This window comes from Bombina bombina, chromosome 2 (assembly GCF_027579735.1).
Source record: "Bombina bombina isolate aBomBom1 chromosome 2, aBomBom1.pri, whole genome shotgun sequence".
NCBI lineage: Eukaryota > Metazoa > Chordata > Amphibia > Anura > Bombinatoridae > Bombina > Bombina bombina.
This window is the reverse complement of record NC_069500.1, coordinates 714,697,120-714,712,560: the sequence shown is the minus strand read 5'-3', so window position 1 is coordinate 714,712,560 and position 15,441 is coordinate 714,697,120. Positions and strand designations below refer to the sequence as shown.

General features: G+C 41.0%; 1 protein-coding gene across 1 annotated transcript in view; it reads right to left on the bottom strand.

Annotated features, from left to right (window-relative positions):
- Positions 1-3,882: 3,882 nt before the first annotated feature.
- The window catches only part of FBXO10 (F-box protein 10), a 641,472-nt gene continuing 629,913 nt past the window's right edge, over positions 3,883-15,441 (bottom strand). The window contains exons 11-12 of the mRNA XM_053702717.1: positions 8,406-8,587; positions 3,883-6,008 (exon numbers count right to left, since the gene is read on the bottom strand). Coding sequence (XP_053558692.1) covers positions 5,831-6,008; positions 8,406-8,587 — 360 coding nt within the window. The 3' untranslated portion in view covers positions 3,883-5,830. The remainder of the gene's footprint in view (positions 6,009-8,405; positions 8,588-15,441) is intronic.

Sequence of the window (15,441 nt, the reverse complement as noted above, 5' to 3'; positions counted from 1 at the left end):
TTAACGACTCCGGTTAAAATCATAGTAAAAAAATCTCTGTCAGATTCTTCCTCAAACTCTGCCAGAGAAGTAATAACACGCTCCGGTGCTATTTTAAAATAACAAACTTTTGATTGAAGTCATAAAAACTAAGTATAATCACCATAGTCCTCTCACACATCCTATCTAGTCGTTGGGTGCAAGAGAATGACTGGGACTGACGTAGAGGGGAGGAGCTATATGCAGCTCTGCTGGGTGAATCCTCTTGCATTTCCTGTTGGGGAGGAGTTATATCCCAGAAGTAATGATGACCCGTGGACTGATCACACATAACAGAAGAAATAGTGTATAATGTCCCTTTAATCACTGGTGTTCTATATTTCCCTTAAAAAAACATCCACAGATTGTCTCTATCCAGCAGAATAGTGTATTTTTATTTACAATTAATTACTGGTTGCAGACTGAGGATACATGTCCTAACGTGTAATATCTCAGTAGGCAAAACTAAACAGATTAACTAAAATATTATGTGCAATATCCACCAGTTCGGCACAAACAGGGAACAAATGAATATAGTTGTATGTAACATTTAATAACATCAAGTGTAAAATCAGTGATAACATATAATATGCAGTATCTTCGAAACCAAATCGACACAAATGTTTCTTTTTGTGGCACAAATCAGCACAAACAAATGGGATTTTTGTTTTTTAAATTTAATAACATGGGTGCAAAGTGGGCGGTGATTGAGTTTACATAATCTAAAATTCTTGAATGTCCATTATATCAGAAACCGAACCGGCACAAACAATTGTTTTTGCAGCACGAATCAGCACAAACGCAGCACAAACAAATGCTATATTTGTTTTTAAAATTGCAAAACATGGGGTGCAAAGTGTGGGCGGGATTTTAACAAATATAATGCGCAATATCTCCGAAAGCAAACTGGCACAAACGTTTGTTTTTGCGGCACAAATCAGCACAAATGCAGCACAAACAAATGGTACATTTGTTTTTAAAATTGCATAACATGGGGTGCAAAGTGGGCGGGGTTTCATAAAAAAATAATGCGCAATATCTCCTAAACCAAATCAGCACAAACGTTCGTTTTTGCGGCACAAATCAGCACAAACAAATGGTATATTTGAATTCAGTTTTTACAAACGCGGGGTGCCAACTTCACATAGGTCTCCCCTCTGGCATAGTCCAAATTTAAAAGGACATTAAACACCTCAATTTATTAATATAAGTTGTTTAATTGCTTGTAGTAAAACAACTTTGCAATATACATTCATTATTTATTTTGTTCTCCTTCCCTGTAACTTCATTCTAAATATCGTGGGATTTCCAATTCCAATTCATGTTAAACATGGAAGTGCCACAGCTATATTCCACACAGTGATTGGTTGCACACTCTAGTAAGCCATTTATAATCATTCCTAATTGGCCTCAGCAGAAACGGTAAACTAAGTTACAATATGGCAGCGCCCACTGCTTTATGGACATTAACTTTACCCTTACTTTTTAAAATATTTAAAAAACATATAATTTTTAAAAATATATATACAAATTATTCTCTGGCTAATCTTTGCTCTGAATACATCATTCAAGCAATAATTTATTTAATGTTTAATGTCCCTTTAAATGAAAGCTTTTGAAAAGAAGTTTACAAATAGTATCTTAAACCCAGTAGATTTAAATCCCATGATACACAGGGATCACCACTTTATTGCTTTAGAGGCTGTGGGGCCCAAAGGACATATTTTCATTTGTTGTGGTCCTGTCCTCATCTTCTTTCAGTGTGGTTGTGGATCTCTGGTTTATTAAGCCCAATCCTTAATATGAAGTTTTTCTCTCTGCTTGTTGCATTAGCTGTTTGGTAGTCTTAACCTCTAAACAAATGTATTATTATATTTTACTGATACAAGTTGTGTTGTTTTTAGCATAACAACATTTTGGAAATATCATATTACACACAATATAATTTCTAAATAGGTTAACTCTAAGCAGCAATTCCTAGTAATAGTGGAGTATTGGATCTTAATAATTAAAAGTCAAAAATAACCTTTCATGATTTACAGATCATACAGGTTTGAACCAGTGTTCCCTCTAAGGTAGGGTGACCACATATCCAAACTGTCATTCAGGGACGCCCCCCCCTGGGCTGCCCCCCCATCTCTGGACCGCCTCCCCCAGCCCCCCCCTGGTCCGCCCCCCCCCTGAAAAAACAACCTATACTGTATATAACATATCCAGCATCACATACAGGGCACCCTATACTGTATATAACATATCCAGCATCACATACACTGGGCACCTGTACTGTAGATAACATATCCACAAGGCTTTTTATGGGAAAGAAGCTGAATATGAGCTGTAGGAGACGTTGCCAGGCATGAGGGTACAGAGGTCCCTGAGCACAGGGGCATATCACACAGGAACCCCCCCCCCCCCCCCCCCAGTAGCTACATAAATATGCATTTCATGTTATACAGAACAATTTAAAAAGACTAGTAAACAAATCAAATCAAGAAAAACAAGTGTAGGTTTCTACAACGTTTAATGTTAAGGGGACATAAGGACCTGCACGCTCTCCTGCTCCTCGTCGGCTTGGCTTCAGTCCAACTGTCATGCACAGCAACAGCACTCTCCACGGCTCTACCGGTCTTGACTCTCGACTCCAATAACGTCCACGGGCCAGGTCCAACGGTCCACGCAGCCAGCGACATATCACATTATATAGTAGGCTAGAGCTAGAGTCTAGACGGCAACCAGAGGGGTGGCGGGTGAATCGTGCATACATAAATTCATATCCGGATTCCGGAAGCGGCTCCCTCAACTTACTGGCCAGGTGGCCACTGGCGGCGCCTCTGGTCAGTCTGGCCCCCTGCGATGATCATGTCTAGAGTCTGGGAGGAGTCTCAACACTCTCACTATCTGCGCTGCGGGAAGCCGGCAACAAGCCGCCCGTGCCATAAAGTCTTAGTCAGTGTGAGTGAGTCAATCCGCGTGGCTGTTTCAGTGCTGTCAGAGTGCTGTCAGTTTCAGTCAGTCAGTCCGGGACAATGAATGGCGGTACCCGGGACTGTCCCGGGCAATACGGGACACGTGGTCACCTTACTCTAAGGCCCGTTTTGTGAGCGGTCCAGCAGCGAAACAGTTAATTAGCTCAATTAGCAAACACTACACAATGCCGACTGCAAGGTGTAGTTCCTTTATTAACTGTTTCACTACTGGGCCACTCACAAAACTGGCCTTTGAGGGAACACTTGTTTGAACAACTTTACATTTGTTTTCCTATCTCGGTTTCCCTTAATAAATTATTGTGTGGCTTTATGGGTGATAACCAGGGTTCCCTCTAAGGCCCGATTTTGTGAGCAGCCCAGCAGTGAAACAGTTAATTAATGAACCACACCCTACAGTTAGCAAGATATGGTTACCTTGTTAACTGTTTCACTGCTGGGCCGCTCACAACTCTGGCCTTAGTGGGAACAGTGGTGATAACCCTCTCCCGACTGTTTCTATAGAGAACTGTATGTGTCCTTTTTTTGTAAGGTACATTGGGGATGGGTGGTAAATGTTCTGCTACCTTAGTTATTTTTAAAGACTGATGTTTAGAGGCACATAAAATATATATAAAACAAATCTTTATATTATTTAAAAAACAAAATCATCTGACATGTTTCTTCAGTGCATAAAAGTAACAGACCAGCTCCCAGTGCCACCACAACTAAATCATACAGATGGATTAGCCAAAGCGAAGCAAACAAAACTGCTAGATATTTTTGACTGGAAATTCAATATGTTGTTTTTCTTCAACTCTGCTTGGATGGAAGATACTGAAAATGATAAAAATAGATAATTCTATACAACGCATTATAAATAAAAACAAACAAGGAGGAGTTGTGAGTTTTATAGCACTTAGAATTAAATATAATGAATTTACTTTGTAGTTTAGGAAATGCTACACTACATGTATGAAAAATGATACAATTATAAATAATAAATACATTTGAACTTGCAAAGCCCTTTAAATATAAGCCAGTAGTCAGATGTACACTGCTTCGCATGGTTTATGACACCGTAACAAGAAACAAACAGGATTCTGAATTGTGTAAAAAAAAAAAAGAACTAAATTAAAAGTATACCATGTTGTAGGCAAAAGGTGGTATAGAAATAAATAATAGTAGGTGGCATCTTATTAAAGAAGAATGTGGTGTTTTATCAAGCAGACAGAGTATTTTGTATTGAGGATAGCATTTCTGTTAAACGGGTGTGAACATTTCTAGCAAAAATAGGGCCATTTATAAAGCATATACAGATTTAACTTAAGATTGCAGTAGACTCCATTATCTGCTGCTCAATAGTCTATTACTTGCTTTTGTGTGTAGTTTGTTGTACCCAAACCGGTTCTGTTACGTATATGAAAATACAGCAGTTATTTATTTAAAGGGATATGAAACCCTCTACAAATATTTTGTGATTCAGACAGAGCATACAATTTAAAAAAAAAGTTTCCTGTTTATTTCTATTATCAAATGTGCTTTGTTTCCATGGTATTCTTTGTTAAAGAGATACCTAGGTAGTTGTCTGGAGCACAACATGGTATGAAATAATGCTGCCACCTAGTGTTCAATTTAAAAATTGTTTAAATTGAAACTAATAGTTAAATCATGCTGAAGACTTAGCATTTCTTTTGCTCAGTTGCTGATAGAGACAACTACCACAGCTTGATTGTTTGAGCGCTACTTGTTTCTATTTGCCTTACAACAAAAATGTAAATAACCACAGAAGCATCCTTGAAAAATATATTTTAAAATGGGGGTATTTGCTTAACTAAATGATAATGGAAAAGATAGCAAGGCAGTGAGCATGTAAGATATACAGAAGATGCAAGCATTGATTGGCTCATAAATGTAAACAGTATTAAAATTAAACTGTAAGTAAAATGATAGGTTTCAAACACGCTTTAACGTGTTGCTTTAATGGCATTTAGTAATCATAAAGGGTGTAGCATTTCTGCTTTATGTTACTTAGTAATGTTAGAATTGGAATCTATTAGATCAATGGTATAAAATTGTGTAAATATGTTTTGGTAACATGCTGTTTAATGATATTGTGGCTGACAGACAGGTAAGTCAATGAAGAATTAGATTCACATACCATTGGTAAAGTAAATATTTCTTTTAAAGACTTAGACATTGGGCAACCAAAAGTTTAAATCCAAGAAAGTACCATGTCTTGTACAATTGGATCAATGTCAGTCCTGTTGTCAACAATCTTCTTGTTTTAAAATACACAGTACAATGAAATCCCTGCCATACCCACTTATTCATTCAAAGATGTCTTCACTGCTCGCGTTGTGTTAGAACACGCCTGTCCTACTCCAGCACCTGAAAGGTCTACAGGAAAAGTTGATTGTAGATATCTTGTAATTTAACAACATACTACACATGGGCCTTGTCATAGAAAATACACAATTAAATTAGGACATATTTAACTGTATAATACAAATTTTCTTTTACATTCAGGTTATTAAATCCATAAAAATGACCAAACCTGAAAGTCATGGTCATTACCATGTTTAAAAACAGTAATAAAAATACTTATGTACATTTTTACAATTTCTGATGTAAGATTGTTCTCTCTCTCGCATTACACACACTGTGCATCTGGGGAAATAAACAATCCCGTATTAGATCTTGTACTCATTTCCAACCAATGACAAGGGAAGTACATTTAGAGAAGTCATAAAGGTGCCGATATGACTGAATCTGTAATTTGGTTGGATTACATCTTCTCTTTAAATGTAATGTCCATATTGCACCGTATGATGTTAAATATTCTGTAGTCAAAGAATAGTACAGAATATGCTCCCGTTGTTATGACAGCGTCCTTCCACCCGTGCAGCTATTCTGGTGGTCACTGTTGCAACCCTCTGACTGCTTTGTGTGCTGGAGACTCCTCTTGTGCATCCTTCTATGTATGGCCTAGCAGGAGGATTCTCCAATTTCCAGGCTACATCTGACCTGTTGTAAAAAGCATAAAACACTGCACACTTAGTAACATTAACACCTATTTTTTGCCACACTTAAAGTAGAGAGCAGCTGTGGCCCCTAAAGACCTCATCTTTTTCACACTAGCAACAAGGAATGTCCCATTTTAATCCTGGTTATTAAACACATTTTTTTATTTTACCACAGAATCCCTTTTTGCTCTCTACATTCCAAAACAGAACATATACCACATATATTATTTATGAAACAGTCTTGACAAAGGTCCCTGTGAGGACCGAAACGTTGACTGAACCTTTGTTGATGAATTACTAATAAAAACAAAAATTATGTTCATCAAGTACTGTGAGTGCCTCTTCTTTCTTTGAAGTATATATATATATATATATACACACACACACAATGCCTTGCAAAAGTATTCACCCCCCCTTGGCATTTTTCGTATTTTGTTGCCTCACAACCGATTTTGCATAATTTAATTTACAGAACATGCCCACAACTTTGAACTTTTTTTTATTGTGAAACAAACAACAAATAGGACAAAATAACAGAAAAAGTCAATGTGCATAACTATTCACCCCCCTAAAGTCAATACTTTGTAGAGCCACCTTTTGCGGCAGTCACACCTCCAAGTTACTTTGGATAAGTCTCTATGAGCTTGCCACAACTTTCCACTGGGATTTTTGCCCATTCCTCCTTGCAAAACTGCTCCAGCTCCTTCAAGTTGGATGGTTTGCGCTTGTGAACAGCAATCTTAAAGTTTGACCACAGATTTTCTATTGGATTGAGGTCTGGGCTTTGACTAGGCCATTCCAACACATTTACATGTTTCCCCTTAAACCACTCAAGTGTTGCCTTAGCAGTGTGTTTGGTGTCATTGTCCTGCTGGAAGGTGAACCTCTGTCCTAGCCTCAAACACACACAGAGTAGTACAGGTTTTGCTTAAGAATATCCCTGTATTTAGCACCATCCATCTTTCCCTCAACTCTGACCAGTTTCCCAGTCCCGGCTGCTGAAAAACATCCCCACAGCATGATGCTGCCACCACCATGTTTCACTGTGGGGATGGTGTTCTTTGGGTGATTTGATGTATTGGATTTACGCCAGACATAGAGTTTTCTTAGATGGCTGAAAAGTTCAATTTTAGTCTCATCAGACCAGAGCACCTTCCTCCATACATTTTGGGAGTCTCCCAAATGACTTTTCACAAACTCAAAACGTGCCAATTTGTTTTTTGCTGAAAGTAATGGCTTTCTTCTGGCCACTCTGCCATAAAACCCAACTCTATGGAGCGTACGGCTTATTGTCGTCCTATGTACAGATACTCCAGTCTCTGCTGTGGAACTCTGCAGCTCCTCCAGGGTTACCCTAGGTCTCTGTACTGCTTCTCTGATTAATGCCCTCCTTGCCCAGTCCATGAGTTTTGGTGGGCGGCCGTCTCTTGGCAGGTTTGCTGTTGTGCCATGTTCTTTCCATTTGGTTATGATAGATTTGATGGTGCTCCTGGGGATCATCAAAGATTTGGATATTCTTTTAACCCTGACTTGTACTTCTCAACAACATTGTCCCTTACTTGTTTGGGGAGTTCCTTGGTCTTCATGGCAGTGTTTGGTTAGTGGTGCCTCTTGCTTAGGTGTTGCAGCCTCGGGGGCCTTTCAAAAAATGTGTGTATATGTAATGACAGATCATGTGACACTTAGATTGCACACAGGTGGATATCATTTCACTAATTATGTGACTTCTGAAGGTAATTGGTTGCACCAGAGCTTTTTATGGGCTTCATAACAAAGGGGGTGAATACATAAGCACATACCAATTTTCTGTTTTTTATTTCTAAAAAATAGTTTTATGTATATATTTTTCTCATTTCACTTCACCAACTTAAACTATTGTGTTCTGATCCATCACATAAAATTCAGATTAATAAAACATTGAATTTAAGGCTGTAATATAACAAAATAGGTAAAAAGTCAAGGGGTGAATACTTTTGCAAGGCATTATATATATATATAAATATATATATATATATATATATATATATATATATATATATATATATATATATATATATATATATATATATACAGGGGTGGAAAAATATATATCACTATGGTTTACTAGTCAGGGGTTAAAAGCTACTTCCCCAAATGAAAAAGTTACCAGTCCAATCAATGTTAAATATAGGAAAAAGTCAAAATCTCTAAGTTGACTGCTGAAATTTCTAAGTTGTCCGGGACTAGTGGACCACTAGAAAGTTCAAGCCCTGTATATATACGTACATGTACATCAAATTGGTGCAAGATTGCAGAGACTGCACAACATATCTTGGGTGAGATGTTCACCAAAAGTTCTCTCAATAATTTTTTTATATAGTAAACTTATTGAAATAAACAGAAATAATAAGGGTCATACTTTTTCTTGAAAGTAAGCAGTTTGTTGTTTTGGACAATACAGTCTTCATTGTTAGACAAGCGCTGCAGAATGTTTTTTCCTGATTTTCCTTGATAAACTGTGTTTTCTTGGACAAGTCCTTTACTTTGCTCAAGGAGTGCAATACCATAGTTGTGTACCGACTGAATCCTGTTTCTGGTTACCTAAAAAATGCGCACATTGTTAGTAGAGTGCTTTATCATGATATTGTATATTGCTCACAAATATAGTTTGTCTTTGCAGAAACCTAATGAGGACACAGGATACTGGCAAAATATGATTTTTTTTTTAAAACAAACAAAAGAAAAACAAATTTTTAATCAATGTCTTCATACTAGAGGTTATACTATATCACTTTCAGTAGAGGGTATGTATCATTTTGTTTCAATTAGACAAGGTAGAAACCTTCCAGAAGAGAGAGGCAGAATGGAGATAAAAAATAAATAAATAAAATAGGATTAGGTAGGAATCACCACTACGATTATAAGGTACTACACAAAAACTCATTGGAAAAACATGGATAACATATAGATACATTTGTCTGTGGTAAAAAATGAATATAACGAGTCTTGAGAATGGCAAAAGTTAATAAATGTAAAGTTAGACGAAAGGAAAGAATTGTGTAATCGATAAAAAAATAAACCTCATATATTTCTTAAATTGCCAGCGGAAGAAAGGAAGGGAATAGTTGCCCAGTGGTGACTGGGCACCACCAATCATCTACTTGGGTACAAAAGTAAAGCATTGTTAATATATTTTAATTAAGGCTTCATTAATCTACAACTGGAGACATTTTTAGATGTAGGTAAAAAAATGTGCATCATTAAATATGCATTTGACCAAATATGATTAACCTATTCCAGTTCCTACAGATAAGTCAAATATTTTCTTACTCCAGACCAAACACGCCAAGCAAGTAATGTGTTCCTAATATACTCCACATTCATTTATTATCAGTGGAGCTACAAAGTCTTCAAAAGAAAAGATGATCTTCATTGAGAACAGTCCAAAACCCAAATCCATTATAACTATGCCCCACAGGTTTATATGAAAGGGACACTCCAGTCAAAATTATGATTCAGATAAAGCATAGAATCTTATAAACTTTACATCTAGTATCTAATTTGCTTAGTTTTCTTGGTATTCTTTTCTGAAAGGCATACCTAGGTATGTTCAGGAGCATTACTACTGAGAGCTAGCTGCTGATTGTTGGCTGCACTTATGTCTCTTGTCATGGGTGTACCCAATGTGTTCAGTTAGTTCCCAGTAGTGCGTTGCTGCTCCTGAAACTACCTAGGAATGCTTTTCAACCAAGAATACCAAAAGAATAAAGCTAATTAGAAAACAGAAGTAAATTGCATGCTCTATCTAAATCATTAAATAATAATTTAGGGTTTCATGTCCCTTGAAGGAAATAGCTACATAGCAACAAAGATTTGGATGGAAGATAAAAACCATTGGCCTAATAAGTCTGCACAAATTTCCTATTAAGGGGTAAATTTATTTTGGGGACAGTCAACTTGAAAATGTTTATTGTTTAAAAAGATAGATAATCCCTTTATTACCCATTCACCAGTTGTGCATAACCAACACGGTTATATTAATATACTTTTTACTTCTGTGATTACCTTGTATCTAGGCCTCTGAAGACTGCCCCCTTATCCCAGTTCTTTTGACAGACTTGCATTCTAGCCAATCAGTGCTGACTCATAAATAACTAAACGGAAGAGAGCACATTATTATCTATATGGCACACTGTCTAGCTGTGAAAAACTGTCAAAATGCACTATAATAGATAATAGATGGCCTTCAAGGGCATAGAAATTAGCAAATGAGCCCCAACCTAGGTTTAGCTTTCAAAAAAGAATACCAAGAAAACAAAGCAAATTTAATGATAAAAATAAATTGGAAAGTTGTTTTTAATTGCATGTCGTATCTAAATCATTAAAGTTTAATTTTGACTTGACTGTGCCTTTAAGCTGCATTCACAGCATTCACTGAGATAAGGGGCAGCCTGCTGGGGCCTAGAAACAGGCAAACTTAGAGGTTATAAAGTATATTAATATAACAATGTTGGTTATGAAAACCTGAAGAATGGATAGTAAAGGCATTATCTATTTTTTTAAACAAAAAAAAAATCAAGAAGACTGTCCCTTTAAGAAACAAAAATTGTTTCGATTTCCTCTCCACCAACTCAGAAATGGCAAGATCTGTCACCCAGACACTCGCTTGTTCTGGGTGATTGACATTCCCTGCTCTTGCGCAATTGGTTGTACCGGAGCAGGAGGCAGCATTGCACAAGAATCTTGTCCATCTGCAGGGATGGTAAATTTACCCCAATGTGGGCTAGATTATGAGAGCTGTTTGAGAGGGATCTGAGAGGGATCAGGGGGTGGGAAGTGTCAGGTGGGAGGATAATCTCTACACTAAAGATAAAAGTAACCTTACAAGCTACCTAATTAACCACTTCACTGCTGGGAATAATAAAAGTGTGGAGCGCAACTGCAATTAGCGGCCTTCTAAGAACCAAAAAGCAATGGTAAAGCCATATATGTCTGCTAATTCTGAACAAAGGGAAGAGAAGCTTTTATAACCATTTGTGAAATGATTGCACAAGCAGTATGTAAATAATTTCAGTGAGAAACCCAAAGTTTGTGAAAAAATATAATTTATGCTTACCTGATAAATTCATTTCTCCTGTAGTGTAGTCAGTCCACGGGTCATCCATTACTTATGGGATTATAACTCCTCCCTAACAGGAAGTGCAAGAGGATCACCCAAGCAGAGCTGCTATATAGCTCCTCCCCTCTACGTCATATCCAGTCATTCGACCGAAACCATACGAGAAAGGAGAAACTATAGGGTGCAGTGGTGACTGGAGTTTAATTAAAATTTAGACCTGCCGTAAAAAACAGGGCGGGCCGTGGACTGACTACACTACAGGAGAAATGAATTTATCAGGTAAGCATAAATTATATTTTCTCCTGTTAAGTGTAGTCAGTCCACGGGTCATCCATTACTTATGGGATACCAATACCAAAGCTAAAAGTACACGGATGACGGGAGGGACAGGCAGGATCTTTACACGGAAGGAACCACTGCCTGTAGAACCTTTCTCCCAAAAACAGCCTCCGAAGAAGCAAAAGTGTCAAATTTGTAAAATTTTGAAAAAGTGTGAAGTGAAGACCAAGTTGCAGCCTTGCAAATCTGTTTGTTACAGAAGCATTAGTTATTTTGTTGTGAAGAGCTTATTTCCCAGCAGCAATGCCTGAACCAGCAAGCCAGCGCCTAAGAAGGGCTCCAAGAAAACCGTAACAAGTATCATTTCTTAAAGAGTTAACTTTTTTTTTCAGCTTTTAGAAACTATTGCCTAAATACACGTTTGCTGGCCTCAGCTCTAAGTTTAGTGATAACAAATCCCATTGTCTAATCACCTCTGGAGCCAGACTGCTAATTGATAAGATGAACTTGTAAACTTGTTATCTTAAGTACTGTAATCCTATTGTGGCCTGTCAAAGGACAGTGCTCTCTATCTAAATGTGTGATGGGGGATTTTGTGCTTCCCCCCCTCTCCCCCTGGGAGTGCCCTGTGTGCATGTAACCTTAATAAAAAGCAGGCTGGGCATCCCAGTCCTGAGTTCTTGTTTGACCCTCAATCGCAGCGTTGACTCGTTTTTGTGGGCAGAAGGGTATCCTAGCTGTACTGCAGCTAAGGGAGATTATTCTATATTTGCGAGACTCATATAGAATACTATGGAAAGCAGCTTCTCCCCTCTTTAGCAATAGGGATCCAGGCTACTAAGCGGTCCATCTCTCAGCGAGACTAAGGGTAACCGTAACATTTTGGCGGCAGCGGCGGGATTTTCCTGGATTTCCTAGGAGAGGTACAGAACGGATGGAGAGCGCTTACGAAAAATTGAAGCGTACAACCCTAAAGGATTTACTTGAAAGCAGAGGGGGGTACGCCAGCAACCGGCCGAGGAGAGAGCTGATCGCAGAATTGACCGAACTGGATCAGAACTTCACAATGGCGGAAACACCGACCATGATTAGTGACGAAAAAACCAGGATTGTTCGGAAAGGCTCTCATTATACGGGCCGAACCCCTCCATGGAATTGGTACAGCAGTTGATGGCGGAGGCGGACGAGGATATACGAGAGACTCGAGCCCACGAACTCAACCTAGTGAACGCACACCGCAATGCTGAAGCCCTGCAGGTAATCATCCCTGTCGAAAATGCTGGGAGGCCCAAGATACCCTATGCAGCATTTTGACCCTTCATAGAGAGCGAGACAGGGATTGATGAATATTTGGCGGACTTCGAAAGGCAATGTGCCCTGCACCAGATTCCCAACAGAGAGTGGCCCACGATATTGTCTGGGAAACTATCCTGGCGAGCCCTGGAAGCCTTTCGTACTCTGGGTGCTGAGGAAGTGACACAGTATGAGCTAGTTAAGGAGACACTGTTGCGACAGTACGCTGTAACTCCGGACACGTATCGCCGACAGTTTCGGGGCACGGAAAAGAAGCCTAACGATACCCATATGGAATGGGCGCACCGAATGCGGAGAGCGGCAAATCACTGGCTGAGCGGAAGTAAAGCGGTGACTGGGGAGGAAATTTTACAATTGTTTCTCTTAGAACATTTTTATAATGGCATGGAACAGCAAGGGAAGGAATGGCTGTGAGACAGGCGGCCTTCTACCTTAGAAGAAGCAGCCAAATTGGCCGATGAACATTATGACTCCCGTCTTCACGAACCCATGAACTACCGAGCTCCAGCACGGGTCGAACCCAGAGAGGTTTACCGTGCACCCCCTCGTGCTGAATTCCGAGCCCCGGTGCCCACAGGGCCCGTCCGACACTCAGGACCACCCAATAACAGCTCTGAGCGTCCCAGACCGACTTGCCACCGATGCAAGCAACCAGGGCATTTCATGGCTAGCTGCCCCCTTAATACGCACCAGACACCCAGGAATTACAATTACCCCTCTGGGTCCTATCGTCCGGCCCGGGCCCTCTGTGTCAACCAAGAGGCCCCTATGGAGGGATATGTGGGGCCGCTTCACGAGGCAGACCCTGTATATGCTGCCTCAGATAACCGCCAGCACCATCGGCAGAGGGTATGGCTCGAGGGGCGATCTACCGAGGGATTGCGAGACACAGGGGCTACTATCACGCTGGTACAGAGTCATTTGGTGCCAGAGCACAAGCGATCCGGACAGACTGTGGCCGTTAGAGTGGCGGGGGGGATGTGTACAAAATTCCAACAGCTAAAGTGCATCTTGATTGGGGAGCGGGAAAGGGGGCTGTGAACGTGGGCCTAATGGATAATTTACCTGCCGAAGTACTACTGGGCAACGATTTGGGCCCCATGACTTCTGCCTATGCTCCAGTATGCAACAACGAGGCGGACCCAGTGACTACACGGGCCCAAGCCCGGACGGAGCGAGAGCTCTCACCAGTGCGGGAGACACAGGTAAGACCTACCCCGACCTTGCCTGACAGGTTAGGCCCCATACCTTGGGACACCCCAGATGCTTTCGAGGCAGAGTCTAAGACTGACCCGACCTTACAAAAGTACCGGGAACGAGCAGAGACCAGAGGGGGCGGGGCAGATAACGAAACATTCTTATGGGAAAAAGGGAAACTATACCGCTGGACAGAGAAAAGGGGACAGCGTAGGCGACAGCTGGTAGTGCCCCACAAATACCGTCAAGAAATCCTCAAAATAGGCCACGACATCCCCTTAGCAGGCCACCTAGCCGTAACCCGTACCCTACACCGCATTACTCACACGTTCTTTTGGCCAGGGGTGCACGCTGACGTTAGAACTTACTGTAACACCTGCGATGTGTGTCAACGAGTAGGAAGGCGAGGCGATCACCCTAAAGCCCATCTAGTAAATATGCCCATTGTAGAGGAACCCTTCAGCCGGGTTGCTATTGACCTAGTGGGACCACTGGCTACCCCTAGTCCCTCCGGTAAGCGCTACATTCTTACCGTAGTGGACTACGCTACCAGGTACCCAGAGGCTGTCGCCCTATCCAACATACAAGCGGATACGGTAGCGAATGCACTAGTACAGGTGTTCTCCCGGGTAGGATTTCCAAAAGAAATCCTATCCGACCGAGGCACCCAATTTACGGCTGAATTGACCCAACAACTCTGGCAGGTTTGCAAAATTAAGTCCCTCCTGAGCTCCCCATACCACCCCCAGACGAACGGGCTGTGTGAGAGGTTCAATGGGACCCTCAAGCAAATGCTCAAGACGTTCACTCAGGAATACCGAGACTGGGAACGCTTCCTGCCGCACCTCCTATTTGCTTATCGGGAGGTGCCCCAGGAAACGACAGGGTTCTCTCCCTTCGAGTTGCTCTACAGAAGAAAGGTACGGGGACCCCTAAACCTGATCCGGGAGCACTGGGAGGGAGAGATGGAGGCTGACGGTGTCCCCAATGTGCCATACGTGCTGGAACTCAGGGACCGAATGGAGCAATTAGCCAAATCCGTGCGGGCTAATCTCCAGTTGGCCCAGAGAAGACAGAAAGTATGGTACGATCGGGGGGCCCGAAAGAGAATCTTCACCATAGGACAAAAGGTGTTAGTACTTAAGCCGGTGAAGACAGACAAATTGCAGGCGTCCTGGCAGGGTCCCTACCAGATCGTAGAGAAAAGGGGAGACACCACTTATGTGATAGCTAGCTGCCATGACAACAATCTTAGAAAGACATTCCATGTAAACATGCTCAAGGAATATTTTGAGCGACCAGAGAACGTGACGGCCGTATGTTGTTCCCCTCAGGAAGACCCCGACAGTTTACCCATTCCAGACCTATTAGAAAAGAGTCTCCCCACAGGTATAGTGGCGCAGGTTCAGATAGGGGACCGACTTAGCCCCACTGAAAGGGAGCAGCTCAACCAACTCCTCCAGTCCAAACACCTCACCTTCTCCCCGAAGCCAGGGTACACTACTTTAACCACCCACCAGGTAGATACTCCGGGACAAGCTCCCTT